Here is a 15,958-nt window from a genome sequence, read left to right on the forward strand (position 1 = left end):
CAGCAGGGGGAGAGGATGGGGCAGGGGTCCTGAGGGGGGGGGGTTGGATAAGGGGCGGGGGCCAGGCCACGCTTGGCTGTTTGGGGAGGCACAGCCTCCCCTAACTGGCCCTCCATACAATTTCTGAAACCCGATGCGGCCCTCAGGCCAAAAAGTTTGCCCGTCCCTGCTCTATACTAATCCAGGACTACCTTCTGCCTGCAGTTGCATACACTTCTCCTACAGACTTCAAAAGAGAAATATGCTTTCAAAGGCAGGATTCAGCCTTAAGAATTAGTAGCTCTGCTAAGTGAGACAGAAAGAAATCCCCCAGACACTATCCAATGCTCCCCCCACCCTTCCTGAACATAAGTGCTGGAAGTAAGGGTGCTGGGGGTACTCCTGCACCCCCTGGCTTGAACTGGTTTCTGTCATAGATGGTTTAGTTTGGTTCAATGGCTCTCAGCACCCCCACTATACAAAACAATTCCAGCACCCCTGTTCCTGAATGTCAATCTTAAAAATACTAAAGTTAAACCCCACTTTCTCCTCTTTGAACATCTTCATGCAAATACATGTTAATTCATCTGCAATAATCATAATTAAACAGTGTATCCCAGCCCCAAAGGCCAAACAAGTTTTTGTTTTGGACATGAACATCACTAAAACTATTTATATAAAACGCCACAGATCTATACACGGCACTCTCTCTCAAGCACACAAACCTTTTTCACTTGTTAGAAAGGTTTTCTCCTGCAAGAGAGGATTTGTAGAAAGAACAACGCTCAGATAAGAGGACGAGGGAATTAAAAACCCAGCCTCCTATACACCAATAAATTAACTGCTCTATTGCAAGATTAAGATCAAAGGTTTAAAAAGGCAAATTACACTACTATTAGAGAATATCAAAATATTATTATCATCACAAATGGCATGTATGTAAAATGCAGCTGCACAGTAATGCCTAGGCCGTAGAAATAGTAACACTGAAGTCTGCTGACTAAAAGTGAATGATCTTTTCATTTTCTGTCTAATCTTTTGGCATCTTTGCATATGGTGCAAAATTAGATAAAAGCTACTAAAAATATCACGCTGCCTTGTATAGAATATTTAATAATTCTTTCAGATAAGACTGGTGCAACACTAGCTATTTTTAAATCTGCTATGAATAATGCAGTCAAACTTAGTTAGTATGCAAGAAACTTATTTCTAACACTGAATGAGAGGTTATGATGCAACAGCATGAACAAATCCCTGGTTGTCCAGTTTTTAGTATAAAGGTAGTGCATAGATCAAAGTTTCTATTTCAGTTCGCTGAACTGAGCATTTGCCTGCATTTCACTTCTGCTGGGCAGCCTGGAAGGCTTTCAGTTCCACCTGGTACCATTCTGGTGCTTCTGGCCCATTCTGCCCGATGGGATTGTGATCATATCCATAAGCCACTGTTAGTTCTTCATCCTTCTCCACAGCCCTGATGGTGCGTATACACTTGATTGGCCCAAAACGAGGATGAACAAACCTAAACAACGAGAAGTATGCATTGTAAATTTTAGCCCTTTAGTAAACTATATATTTTTTTTAAACACTAAACCTTCAAATGTAAATTCACGATCCCCTGCCACAGACTTTTTAAAAACCCCTCTAATTAATATTTAAGCCATCAAATCAGACTTGTGTCTCAGAGTTGTTTGGCACTTAGCAATATTTATGAAACTTTGATTTACATGAATCTTAAGAATTTGTTCAAGAAGTTATTGCTTTGAACTTCAAGACTTACTCTGGTGTAAGATTTAAAAAAGGCTTCAAATACTGTGTCATGTTACATCAAAAAAACCAACTCAAACTATGACTTGGGTATTCTCAATATTTCCTGTAAGTTATTTATGGAATCAAAAAAGTAGTCACTGATTTGTGCAGGACTTACAACTACCTTCATAATAGGACAACAATGAATATTATTTGCAACAGGGGAAGTCAATCATCCATGTTTATCTAGTACAGGTTATTTACTAAAATGTTTTACAAGAGTACACTTCTGCTCATATTCCCCAGGGACTTGCTGTAAGCAAGGCAGTTTTTTATCTGCAAGTGTCCGACCCAGTTGTAGGTAACAAAAGAGTACTATAACTTTGAAAAAAAGAAAAAACAGTTTTTTCATTTTTTGTGGGTTTTTTTTTAAACTTCAGTTTGACAGCACTTTGTATAGAAGATTTCACTGTTTCCCATGAACAGTCGACATTACCCCAAACTATTTTAACTCTGTCCATTTTTTTTTTTTTTAAAGTGCCCTCCCCACTTTAATATAATGCAGAAGTTTGAAAAGAACCAAAGGTCTTGGGCTCAAAATCAGGCAAAAAGAGAGCCAAGCAAGCAGCACTATTGCTTATTCATTGTTCAAGTGAAAACAAATATTGACTGGATGTGCAGAATTCACTCAAGAGAAATGAAAGAGTACAATCATGAGTTTTTTAATTCACCCTTCCTGTATGTACTCCTTTTTGTCTAGGTAGGTTGAGTTGATGAATTCAAAATATTACTAAATTAACAGATTCTAAGGGTGATCATCTAGTCCAGGGGTTCTCAACAAATTTTTTGGTGGCTTCAAACTGCGGCCACCAACTCTTTGCTGGTGGCTGCTGTTATAATTTTAACTAAAATTCCTAATTAAGTTTAAGAAAGACAAATAAATATGCACATATGCATGTCCGAATGATTGCAATTTATTTATGTTGGGATTTTTTGCAGACTAATAAAAATAATAAAAAAAAAAACTTTTCTATTCTTTACTAGACCTAAACAGAATAGAAACACAAATAAGGTGCTTTGCACGTTCTTGTCTTTGTTGATTTTGCTTTTTTGGTTGCTTTTTTAAAGACTTGCTAGCTAGTAAGTCTGCTGCTGTGAAAAGTGATATTAACAAACATACAAATATCACTTTTCACAGCAGCAGATTTACTCAGCCCTGGCATGCCCAGGAACAAATCAAGCCCTGTATAGGGAGGTGGGTAGGGAGGCAGTGGGGGCTAGAGGCAATGGGGAGATTGGATGGGGGCTGAGGGAGGCAGTGGGGATCAGAGGGGAATGGATGGGGGTGAGCCCAGAGCCGGAGCCTCCTGCCCACCATCCCAGGGAAGGTGAGGAACTCACTAGAAACCTGCTCCTCCAGCATGTGTCTCTCCAGGGGGGGGGGGGGGGTAGGACCCAACCCTCGCTGGCGGCCTCAGGGGAGGAGTCACTGCTTTGCCCCCCGCCCCCATCACTGCCCAGGAGGCTGTGGCCACAAGAAAAGCTCCTGGCGGCCACATTTGAGAAATGCTGATCTAGTCTGACCTCCGGTTCGACAGAGGCCATAGAACCTCCCCAAAATAATTCCTGTTTGAGCTAGAATGTATCTTATAGAAAAAAATCCAATATTGATTTAAAGATTGCCAGTGATGGAGAAAATCCCCACTGAGTTGTTCCAGCGGTTAATTACCCTCATTGTTAACATTTTGTGCCTTATTTCCGGTCTGAACTTGCCTAGCTTCAACTTCCAGCCATTGGCTCATTTATACCTTTGTCTGCTAGGCTAATGAGCCCTCTTATCAAATTTCTGTTCCGCAGATTGTGATCAAGTCACCTCTTAACCTTCTCTTTGTTAAGCTACATCAACTGAGCTCCTTGAGTCTAATCACTATCTGGCATCTTTTCTAATCCTTTGATCATTCTCAGTGCTCTTCTCTGAATCCTCGCCAATTTAACAACATAATTACATATATTTTCAGCCAAACGCGCAAAGGTCTTACACTCAACATTTCTCTATTTGTCTTTAATGATTTTTGCACACCACTTCTGATTGCTGCACATGATACATGTTCCAAAACGTCAGAGAATCTTCTAGGAATAAATGGCCAGAACCCTATTGATGTTGAGGAAAAAATGGGAGATACATGAAGCCCCTGCCAGCTCTTCAGCACAGTAAAGCCTCAAGTGCCTCTGCAATGGTCTATAGATTAAAAAAAACAACAAAACAAACCAAAAAACCCAACGACTTTTGATGGCACTCATTAACACCTGTTAGCACAGGTGAGGGCAAGCCATTTTAAGCCGGCCCTCAAGCTCCTGCTGGGGAACGGGGTCTGGGGCTGCTCCACATGGCTCCTGGAAGCTGCAGAATGGCCCACCTCCAGCTCTTATGTGCTCCAATGGGAGCTGCAGGGGCGGTGCCTGCAGACGAGGCAGTATGCAGAGCTGCCTGGCCACACCTCTGGGTAGGAGCTGGAGAAGGGACATGCCACTGCTTCTGGGAGCCACTTGAGGTAAATGCCACCCGGAGCCTGCACCCCTGAGCCTCTCCCGATGCTCCAACCTCCTCCCCCAGCCCTGATCCCCCTACCGCCCTCTGAACCCCTCGATCCCAGCCTGGAGTACCCTCCTACACCTCAAACTCCTCATCCCCAGTCCCACCCCAGAGCCCTCACTCCTCCCCACACCTCACTCCTCCGCCCACCCTGGATCCCCCTCCCTCGCCCCAAAACACAGCCCTCACCATCTCCCGCCCCCAACCCCAATTTTGTGAGCATTCATGGCCCACCATTCAATTTCTATTCCCAGATGTGGCCCTCAGCCCAAAAAGTTTGCCCACCCCTGTGCCAGCATAACAATACTCCTATTTTATCTCTGCCTATTCTCGAAATAGCATTTAAAATGTTGGAACCCTGAATAACTTATCTCACATAGAAAAGGGGGGGGGAGAGTGGAGGAATGTGGGGGAAGAATGGGGGACCCTGTTGTGGGTGGAGGGGAGAGTATGGGTCACCCAGAACCCCTGCCATGTGGGAGGAAGGAGGACCCTGGAATGGGTGGCACAAAACCTCTGATGAGGGAGACTAGGGACCCTGACATGGGAGAAAAAGGGAATGGGGGCCATAGAGAGTCGCTGGTACTGTATTTGGAGGAGGAAGTTGCGAGGAATCCCTGGAAACAGAGGGGGAATGGGAGGGTGGCACACAGGGAGCTTGTGGGGGAAGGATACAAGGAGCCACTGGTAGGTGAAAAGTCTGATCTGTACAAACTACAAAAAACATATGCCCCCCATTTACCATATTGTTTTAAAATATGTACCTCCTTACACGTTTGTAGATGTCAAACAGGTTTTCAGCTGCTGGAGAGTACTAGAAAAATTCTTATTTTTGAGGCTTCATGTTCCAAAATGATGCACTGTAAAACATACTCTGTCAAATGCTAGGAGTGAGGCAGACATGGCCCTATCCTTGGACAGCTAAGATTTACGTTTCAGCCAAGGATGCTGTATTTTGTGTATATGAGCATCAATGGTCAGACACAAACGCATAACAAACATGCAATATTATTCTAAGCCTGAACCTGCCCTCGAAGTTTAGAGCTGTTGAGCACCTGCAATGCCCACTTGGTGCAAGTCTCAGCTCCAGTACACAGAGACTGCACGTGAACCTGAAGGAAGACTCTTGGATCCAGAGAGTACATCTGGCCATCTCAAAACAGTGTACAAGCACAGTGCACTTCAATGCAGCAATCTCACCTCTTCAGTGTTTGATCTGAAAGACAGGCTAATACTTACGGGTCATAGATGCAATTAGGAGTGAAGGAGTGGTTGGCCTTATGCCCCAGCGAGGCACAATACTTGGTGGCATGGTTGTAAGGCTCCGGCACATCTATGACTGTTTCATCATCCAGGGCTATTGTGTTTTCATTGAGGGCCCAGTCTCTGCTGTCCACCTGATTTGCAAGGTAAAAACTGAGCATGTCTGGTCACCTTTTATTTGTTTTCCAAAGTTCCAGTAAGCACACTCAGATCAACTCACAGGAAAAAAAAAAAATCTTACAAGAAAACAGTTAAAAAAAAGCAATGAAAATTCAGACTGGTTCCCTTCCGCCCCCCGCCTTACCTCCGGGTGTGTAATTCGCACTCCATTGTAAAAGGACATAACCGTGCGCGATCCTGCTGCTATTTTAGAAAATAATCCTTCGCCAGCACTGGAAATGAGAGATGCATCAACATATACCCTAGAAAATAAAAAGAAAGGGTAGAAATTGGATATTTTCTCGTTATCACATTTGCAATTCTCTACACAGTATTATTACTACAGCTACTGGTGCAGAGGTTAGTAGTTCATGCCCTTTAGAAAATGCAAAGGCAAAAGAACCCAAAACCTAATAACATTTTATTAGTGGAGAAACAAAAGGACTTTTCTTAGGACATAATTCTTAGGAAAAAGAAATTACTTATAATTACATTTTATTGTTCAGATGATGGACCATTTTCCAATCGCCCCCTAATGATGGTTAAACATGCAGGGACCTCCAACCCTCACTCCATTACTAGTCCCATTGAAATTCAATGGGACTTCTCATGTGTGCAAGGACTACTCACTTGAGAAAGCATTCTCAGGATCAGGCCCTAGAACTCCACGTTTCTAAACAACAGTCACTAAGAACCTTTTGCTACATCACACATTTAGACATTTGTAATGCCAGAAGAGGAGGATTACCATCAGGTATACAGCAAAACCTTGTCAAATGAATGGGATTAAGGCAGTGAAGACACAAACAGTTCTACATGCTGTACATTGAGAAATATAAAAAGGTGATGTTAGTGACTGACTGGAATCCAGCATTCTGTAGAGAAACATGGCATGTCAACAGTCGAGGTTTGAAATGGACATACTCCTCTTTCCCCAGGGCTTTCTACTTTATTACATAACAAACCCAATCCTGCTCACTTTATTCTGCTCAACAAGACTACTCAGATGAGCAGAATTTGACCCAACCTGAATCACTATGCTTGGCATATGCATCAATTTGAGACTGATTCTGTGTTCTGAAAAAGGGAACAGTGTATTTGTGCCAGATCCTATAAGATGCTGAGCACCCTCAACTCCCCTTGAACTGTATCTTGTACATAGGGCCCTTAATGAAGGGTTCTGGACTTCACTGAACGTGACTTTGCAGCTATATTTTTTTAAAGTCACTTTCAAGATGTTACCCAGAAGTATATTATGTCCATGTTCTGTCTACTAGATTGCCAGTTTTTCCATGTAAATCCAAAAGAAACTTCAATTCAATTAAGTCTATGCTCCACATCAGTCAAGTTAAAGGCCCAACCTGGCAAACCCATAGACACCTGACTAGTCCTGCAATTGTTCCTGTGAGTAAGGGTTTGCAGGATCAGGTCCCTAAATGCACAGCAGACCAAGAAGTTTACTGAAAGATTTTAAATGGGAAAAAGAAAAGTTCTACCTCTCTGACTCGTAAGGATCAGGAAGAAGTGCATTTGTAGAAATGCAAGATGAAGTAGATTTATCAAAACTGTATACTGGGCCTAAAAATAAATCAATACAGGAATTAAATTAATGGACAATATTAAAAGCATTTCTCTTTTTTGTTAGAGGGACACGCATTCAAGACATTCAAAAGCAAATTAAGTCTGAAAGATAATGAGATGAACAAAAGAAGAAACATACTTAAAAAGGATATTATATAGCGCTGCACTGAAAACAAAATACCTGAATCCTCAGCCAGTTACTCCTTCTTGATTTTTCTCTTCCCAGGCAACTGAAAATAGCATATTTTATATACAAGAGCTTAAAAAAAAAAAAAAAAGCATCTCTCTTTAATTATTAAAATTAGGGCCCAGTTTTTTCAATGACTAATGATTTGTATGCTCAACTTGGACACCTTACATGGGCCTGACTTTGAGGAAGTGCTGAGCATCCACCCTGTGACAATTAAGCCCTTTTAAAGTCTAAATCCTTGCACACTTGTATAATCAACTGTCTGATGCTTATTTAGGGGCAAAATTAAGATGCAGGTGGAAAAGTCAGGGAAAAGCTGAGTATCTGAAAGTTTGATAAAAAGCTGTTGTCCATGGTAACCAAGTTCTAAAAATGGATCTCTTCTTTCAGCTTTTCACACAGAGTGTAGTTGTATACTATTTACAAAGCACAAATTGTACCCTCTCAGCTGGAGTTTCTTCTTTTTAATTGTGCTATGCAAAGATTTCTCTACAATGTTTAAAAACCAAAAAGGTCTCTGGCCTGTTTTTCCCCTTTTTTCCTAACATTTAGGTTCCTATTTCCAGACTGTTTAAGTACATAAATCTTTGGTGCACAAAAGTAACAGTGCTAGGATAGTTCATATTTCTACTAATGATCTTGTCTTGTCCACAACTGGAAAAGTGTCTTCAGCAATTAAAGAAACACCCCAAAACACTAAGGGGTCAATTCACCATAGCCCTACACCCTATGTAATCGTTTACCGCAGTACTGAATTGGTGTAAGATACTATCACTCTTACGTTTAGCATTTTACGTCCACAAACTGGTGTAAACGACTACACAAGTTGCAGGGCAATATTGAATCAGATTCTTTCTTATGGAATCAAACTCATTAATCCTGATGTCTATGTCCCACGCTCTCTATTAATGCAATATCTAATGGCACCCAACAGTGCTAGTACTGATTTGTACAAACAAACCCAATAGATAGCAATACAGTTAGGATTGAATCATGACCCTTCCATGCTTTGTGTTTGTTTGCTCATTTCAACAATAGGTCTGTCAACACGAATGGGGGAAAAAGTGAATTTAAAGGAGTGAATAGGATGGGGAAGATTCCACACAGTGTTCCTCAGCCTTCCCCTCCCACTATAACTTCCCACAGCATTTCTGCATTTTTCAGAACACACACACCCCCCTACCTAACCTATGAAAGTCCTCATGAATGTTCTGTAATAGAAAAAATCTGGTGTTCTCCCTAACAATCAATTCCTCCTTACCAGTCAGACCTTACACACCCTCAAGGGGAATATTCAAAGTATGGGGACTGAGGTGAAGAAAAAGGTTGAGACACACAGATCAAAGAGGATATATTTTTTGTCAATGTACAAGCTGCACATCAACTGAACTTACTGCCTGGTACCAATTCAAAGTGTGGCTTTCCCTCCTCTACAGATGTAAGAGTTGCCAGTTTTGCTTCTATCATTTCTCCATCTATGAACCTTCCATAATATGCAGTCTTCTCATCAGGATACACATAGGCTATCTTTTCCCCCGTCATCTCCCCTTCTTCATTCACTTCTCCTACAAGGCTGCCTCCATCCTGAAAGAGTGTCCAAAAGAAAAAAGTTTTTAAATTATAATATGTAATAAAGAGCTGGCTATAAAAGTAAAATGTCGGAGAAGTTCCTTGACATAATTTACTGATAGGGTTAAAACTAGTTAGTAAGGAATCTATATAGCCTTGATTATAATAAGACACTTTTATTCCAAACCAAGTGTGTCCACACAGAGGCACACTGAAACAACAAAAGGTGTGAATTGAAACTCATTTAATTATTTCAGTGCCAGGAGTAATTCCAATCAATAGAATTACACCAGGGGGAAAAAAAAAAAAAAGTGTAAGATCTAAATTAGGCCTTCTGTCCAGTAGGTAAGTAGAAACCGCAAGGACTCCCCTTCCACTTGAAACAAACATTGAGATTTCAAACAAGTAGGGGTAGCAGAGCTAGGCAGTGACCCAGGGCACTAAAAACCTAATGCCTCCCGCCTTGTCACATTTTGCAAAAATGGTTCAGTGCGGGGGGACCAAGGAGGGGAGGGAGAGGAGGAGGAAGTGCTGCTTTGTATTCAGTACAGCTGCTTTATATATTGTTATGTGATGGTACATCAGAGGACTGGAGCTTATAAAACATTATGGATGTATATTGAAGGTGTGGGAAGTAATTAGGAGTGGAGCTGGAAGGAATGAACAGAATAAGAACTACAATGGAGATAGTGACAGAAGAAACTAGAGGAAAGGCAATGAATTTGGAGAGAGAGAAAAGGGGACAATGGGAAAAAAAACCATCAAGAAAACTGGAGAGGTAGGGAGAGAGTGGAATACCAAAACCCCAGAGAGTATGCCTTGTCAATTGCAGACTTTGAATCACCACTTCCAGCATTCAGGTGGAAAGAAGTGGCAGGAGCAATAAATAAGATCAACTCACCTGAACAAAAGGAAATAAAAACTGAAAAACAAGAGACTAAAGAGTTACGAGTAATTATTTCGTTTACTACCAATGCTTCCAAACTGCACTTATTTTTCAAAGTTTTCAAGGGAAAAGACCCCCTAGCCACCCCACCTCCTCCATCTCCTATTGACAGCTCCCAGCAATGTAACCCCCTTCCCTTTTCAGCTCTTCTTTCTTCCCCCCCAACCCCGTCATTTCAGTGTGAGATACTGCTGCTGTGCCAGTATCAGTCCAGAGCTGCCTACAAGAGCTTACCTACTGAATACCACGGAGCTTAAACGGGTTATAACTCCCAACTGATTGGAATATTTTGCTCCTTCCATTCCCAAAATTACAGCTCATCGATTTTGGGGGAGACTTCTCCTAGGCTTGGCTTAATCCCTGCTGGCAGCAGGAATGCCATACAGAGATTATGTACCATGGATGAGCAGGAGGGCGGGGTGTGGTGTGTGCTCTGTTTCCCCAGGCGCCACAGGCAGAGAGAGCAGCAGCCATGAGCCAAGCAGCAGCAGCAGATAGAATGCAGATGGCTCCATGTGGAAGCTGTGGTATGTATATAGTCCTAGCAGGAGAACCGGAACAAAGGTATGTGTGTATGAAGTGTCGCCTTATAGTGTTACTGGAGGAAAAGATTAAGGGGCTGGAGATGCAGGTAGAGACCCTGGTGGAGTTTAGGCGGGGGTTTGAGCAGCTGATGGAGGATAGGCAAGGCGGGGCAGAAGGGGAAGGCTCTAGGGTGCAGAAGGAGGCAGTAGTAGATGACAGCAAGAGGGGAATGGAAGGGGGAGAACAAGGGAAGTGGAAGCATGTGACTGAGAGGCAGGCCAAGGAAAAGGAGGGCCAGTGAGGGGGGAATAGAACTCAGGAATAGGTTTGAGTGTTTGGATAACGAAGTAGGGGGGCAGCAGGTGGTGACTGAAGCTGGGAGGGTGAGGAAGAAGAGAAGAGCGGCTAGTCCAAGAGAGAGGGGGGAGGAGTTGATGGAGACAGCACCAATTATTATGGGCCAGCAGAGGATAGAGGAAGGAATAAGGGGGAGCATAAGAGAAGATAGGAGCAGACACAGGTCAGGACTAGAGGGATCGGAGACTAGATTACTAGATCGCACTGTTGCCAGGCGACGGCAGGTGTATGTAATTGGAGACTTTTTACTGAGGAGATTGGACAGGCCTGTGACCAGGGCGGACCCGGAGAACAGAAGGGTGTGCTGTCTACCGGGCGCAAAGATACGCGATGTGGACCTGCGGTTGAAAAGGATCCTAAAAGGAGCAGGTAAGAACCCCTTGATAATCCTTCATGTAGGAACGAATGACACGGCTAGGTTCTCGTTAGAGAGAATCAAGGGAGATTATGCCAGGCTGGGGAAGACTCTCAAGGAGATAGAGGCTCAGGTTATCTTTAGTGGGATTCTGCCTGTTCCGAGGGAAGGGCAGCAAAGGGCTGATAGGATTGTGAGGATAAATAGTTGGCTAAGGGAGTGGTGCTATAAGGAGGGCTTTGGGATGTACGGCCACTGGGAGGCTTTCGGGGACAGGCACCTGTTCTCACGGGATGGGCTTCACCTGAGTAGGGAAGGAAATAGACTTCTGGGAGGGAGGCTAGCTCATCTTATTAAAAGAGCTTTAAACTAGGAAGTTTGGGGAGATGGTTGGGAGATGCACAGTTAATCTCCACGCCAGTTTCCAGTATTGAAAAGCTGAGTGTAATAAGAGGAGACATAGCAGGGGAGATGAGATTGGACATAGGAAGGACAGGGGGGACGGACACAAAGAGGCCCGCAACATACAGTGCTACTAATGGGAGACAGGCTAAACGACATACATTACGGTGTTTATACACCAATGCGAGAAGCCTAGGTAATAAAATGGAGGAATTGGAGGTCTTGGTCCGAGAATTGAAACCGGACATCGTAGGAATAACTGAAACGTGGTGGAATGGCAGTCACGACTGGAACGCAGGTATGGAGGGGTATGCGCTGTTTAGGAAAGACCGGGATAAAGGTAAAGGTGGGGGGGTGGCATTGTATGTCAATAGTGAATTAAGCTGTAAAGAAATAATAGTGGATGGAATTGATAACACGGAGTCCGTCTGGGCAATACTCAAGCTGGGTAAAAGGACTACTAGAGCCTCTCCGGGGATAGTGCTTGGGGTGTGCTATAGACCGCCGGGATCGACCCAGGATATGGATAAGGAACTATTTAATGTGTTAAGGGAGGTAAATACTAATAGAAACTGTGTAATTATGGGGGACTTTAACTTCCCGGATATAGATTGGGGAACAAACGCTAGTAGCAATAATAGGGCTCAGATGTTCCTAGATGTCCTTGCTGATCAATTCCTTTATCAAGTGGTAGCTGAGCCGACGAGGGGGGAGGCCATTTTAGATTTGATTCTGGTAAGTAGTGAGGACCTTGTTGAGGAAGTGGTAGTGGGGGACAACTTGGGCTCCAGTGATCATGAGCTAATTCGGTTTAAACTAAATGGAAGGACTACCAGAATTAAGTCAAAGACTAGGGTTTATAATTTTAAAAAGGCCAATTTTAACAAATTAAGGGGACTGGTAAGGGAAGTGGATTGGGCAAACGTATTAAGGGATCTAAAGGCAGAATAAGCCTGGGATTACTTTAAGTTAAAGATGCATGAGCTGTCGGAGGCCTGTATCCCCAAAAAGGGAAAAAGATTACTAAGCAAGAGATTTAGACCGAGCTGGATGAGCGACCGACTCAAAGGGGCGATTAGGAAAAAACAGAAAGCGTACAAAGAGTGGAAGAGGGGAGGGATCAGTAAGGAAACTTACCTTAGTGAAGTCAGAGAATGTAGAGATAGAGTGAGAAAGGCCAAAGGCCGGGAAGAGTTAGACTTAGCGAGGGGAATTAAAAGCAATAGTAAGAAGTTTTACAGCCATATAAATAGGAAGAAAGCAAAGAAAGAAGAAGTGGGACCGCTGAAGACTATAGCCGGAGAGGAGATTAAAGATAATCTAGGCATGGCGCAATATCTCAATGAATATTTTGCATCGGTGTTTAATGAGGCCAATGGAGGTATTAGGGATACTAGCACCGTTACAGAGGGGCATACAGGATGGGGGATTACCGCATCCGAGGTAGAAACAAAACTAGTACGCCTTAATGGGACTAAGTCGGGTGGACCGGACGATCTTCATCCGAGAATATTAAAGGAATTGGCGCGGGAAATAGCAGGCCCGTTAGCGACTATATTTAATGAATCTGTAAACACAGGGGTGGTCCCGTTAGACTGGAGAATAGCCAATGTGGTTCCTATTTTCAAGAAAGGGAAAAAAAGTGACCCGGGTAACTATAGGCCTGTTAGTTTAACATCAGTAGTGTGCAAGGTGCTGGAGAACATTCTGAAAGAGAAACTAGTTGAGGACCTTGAGGTTAATGGCAAATGTGATAAACTACAGCATGGTTTTACGAAGGGCAGATCGTGCCAAACGAATCTGATCTCCTTCTTTGAGAAAGTAACTGACTTATTAGATAAAGGAAATGCGGTGGACCTAATATACCTAGATTTCAGTAAGGCGTTTGATACAGTACCCCATGAGGAATTATTGGTTAAAATGAAAAACATGGGGATCGATACGAAAATACAGAGGTGGATAAGGAATTGGTTAATGGGGAGAAAGCAGCGGGTCGTATTAAAGGGTGAATTGTCGGGTTGGAGGGAGGTTACTAGTGGAGTGCCTCAAGGTTCGGTTTTGGGACCCATTTTATTTAATCTATTTATAACTGACCTCGGGACCGATTGCAAGAGTGGGCTGATAAAGTTTGCAGATGATACGAAGGTGGGAGGAGTTGCAAACTTGGAGGAGGATAGGGATATTCTGCAGGGAGACTTGAATGAGCTTGTGAATTGGAGTGTCAGAAATAGGATGAAATTTAATAGTGAAAAGTGTAAGGTGATGCACTTGGGGATGACTAATAAAAATTTTAGTTACAAGATGGGGACGCATTGGTTAGAAGTAACGGAAGAGGAGAAAGACCTAGGGGTCCTTGTGGACCGCAGGATGACTATGAGTCGACAATGTGACATGGCGGTGAAAAAAGCCAATGCGGTCTTGGGATGTATTAGGCGAGGTATATCTAGTAGGGATAGGGAGGTCCTGCTTCCGTTGTATAAGGCGCTGGTGAGACCTCATTTGGAGTACTGTGTGCAGTTCTGGTCTCCAATGTTTAAAAAAGATGAACTCAAACTGGAACGGGTGCAGAGAAGGGCGACTAAGATGATCAGAGGAATGGAAAACCTGTCGTATGAAAAGAGATTAGAGGAGCTTGGGTTGTTTAGTCTGACAAAGCGAAGGCTGAGGGGGGATATGATTGCTATCTTCAAATATATCAGAGGGGTTAATACAAGGGAGGGAGAAGAATTATTCCAGCTTAGTACAAATGTGGACACGAGAACGAATGGATACAAACTGGCCGGGGGGAAGTTCAGGCTTGAAATTAGACGAAGGTTTCTGACCGTCAGAGGGGTGAAATATTGGAACGGCCTTCCGAGGGAAACGGTGGGGGCGACGGACCTGTCTGGTTTTAAGATTAAGTTGGATACGTTTATGGAGGGAATGGTTTAATGGTAAAACATAGTAGACGAGGAAAACCAAGCAATGGTACATGAATAGCATAATGGCCAACAAGGGTCAGGCTAGAGACTCTTGCCTATATGCTCGGGGTATTACTGATCGCCATATTTGGGGTCGGGAAGGAATTTTCCTCCAGGGTAGATTGGCTGAGCCTCTGGAGGTTTTTCGCCTTCCTTCGCAGCATGGGGCAGGGATCACTAGCAGGAGGGTCTCAGCCAATTGAAGTCACTAAAACACAGGATTGGGGACTTCAACGGCAGAGTCCAGGGAAGGGTCTTGCGGCCTGCAGCATGCAGGGGGTCAGACCAGATGATCATAATGGTCCCTTCTGACCTTAAAGTCTATGAGTCTATAAGTCTATACCATACCATACTGCCCAACTACAATGGTGAGAGAGCTTCTAAGGCCTAGTCTTCGAGACAAAACTAACTATCTTTAAACATGGCTTAAAAATGTTACACGTTTTTCTGTCCATACAGTTACGAATAAACCATATTACAGCATGTTTTGACAACAGCTATGTTTAAACAGTTATTTTTGGAGCAAAAATGGCATCTTAGAGATCACTTTTCATCCTATATTCCATCCTGACAATGCTAGCCAGGCTATTAGAAATGAACTTTCCAGAACTTGCAGCAGAGTTCTATCATTAGGAAGTTGAAGGAAAACTATGTGACCTTCACAGCCAGGTGTATTTAATTTTTTGTTTTCACTTGCACTCTGTTCTTTATCGCTGATAATTGCTATTGGTATTTCCCTGGCAACCTCAATTGTAGTTTTAGCTACTAGTGTCCAGTCTGTGAATTAGGTAAGCTAGGTTTTTAATTCCTCTAAGAAATACCCAATGGTCACAGCGTTTGAGGGGGATCTAAATAACTAAATATGCATACAGATGTAACACAGAAGGAGACTGCCCCTTGCCTAGAGAGAATTCAATCTACTGGGTAGATAATTGTGTACAGAAGTCTTCCACTCCAACACTGTTTTTAATTTTTCACCCCCAAAGTTTTTAGGGCCTTTGGTGGCATTCTACAGACAAATGTGCCATACATGGTAACTTCAGGCCCTAATCAGTACTTACTTAGGCAAAATTTCTACTGACTTGAGTGGCCTGAGCAGCGAGTGCTGAATAGGGCTATTCATGGGTTTAAAAAAAAAAAAAAATAGAAGGAACACTACTGTACTGTCTATAATTTAGCACATTTTAAAATATTCCCTAGAAGACAAAGATTCCCAAAGAAAAGTCCCAGCATTTACTTAAGAGACAGAAACAGGAAACCCTGGCTCTTTTCTGGAACTAGGTACTTTTTACCCCTAAAGGAGCTGTCATAGGGAATAAACCTTATTCTCTAA

At 43.0% G+C, this 15,958-nt stretch overlaps 1 protein-coding gene across 2 annotated transcripts in view; it reads right to left on the reverse strand.

Moving 5' to 3' along the window:
• Positions 1-874: 874 nt before the first annotated feature.
• SETD7 (SET domain containing 7, histone lysine methyltransferase) overlaps positions 875-15,958 on the reverse strand; it is a 31,275-nt gene continuing 16,191 nt past the window's right edge. The window contains exons 4-8 of one of the 2 annotated variants that reach the window (XM_034772030.1): positions 8,906-9,095; positions 7,237-7,318; positions 5,886-6,003; positions 5,558-5,715; positions 875-1,498 (exon numbers count right to left, since the gene is read on the reverse strand). In XM_034772030.1, coding sequence (XP_034627921.1) covers positions 1,318-1,498; positions 5,558-5,715; positions 5,886-6,003; positions 7,237-7,318; positions 8,906-9,095 — 729 coding nt within the window. In that variant the 3' untranslated portion in view covers positions 875-1,317. Of the gene's footprint in view, positions 1,499-5,557; positions 5,716-5,885; positions 6,004-7,236; positions 7,319-8,905; positions 9,096-15,958 lie in introns of those variants that run through there. The other variant, XR_004645880.1, reaches the window with a different exon arrangement.

This window comes from Trachemys scripta, chromosome 5, assembly GCF_013100865.1.
Source record: "Trachemys scripta elegans isolate TJP31775 chromosome 5, CAS_Tse_1.0, whole genome shotgun sequence".
NCBI lineage: Eukaryota > Metazoa > Chordata > Testudines > Emydidae > Trachemys > Trachemys scripta.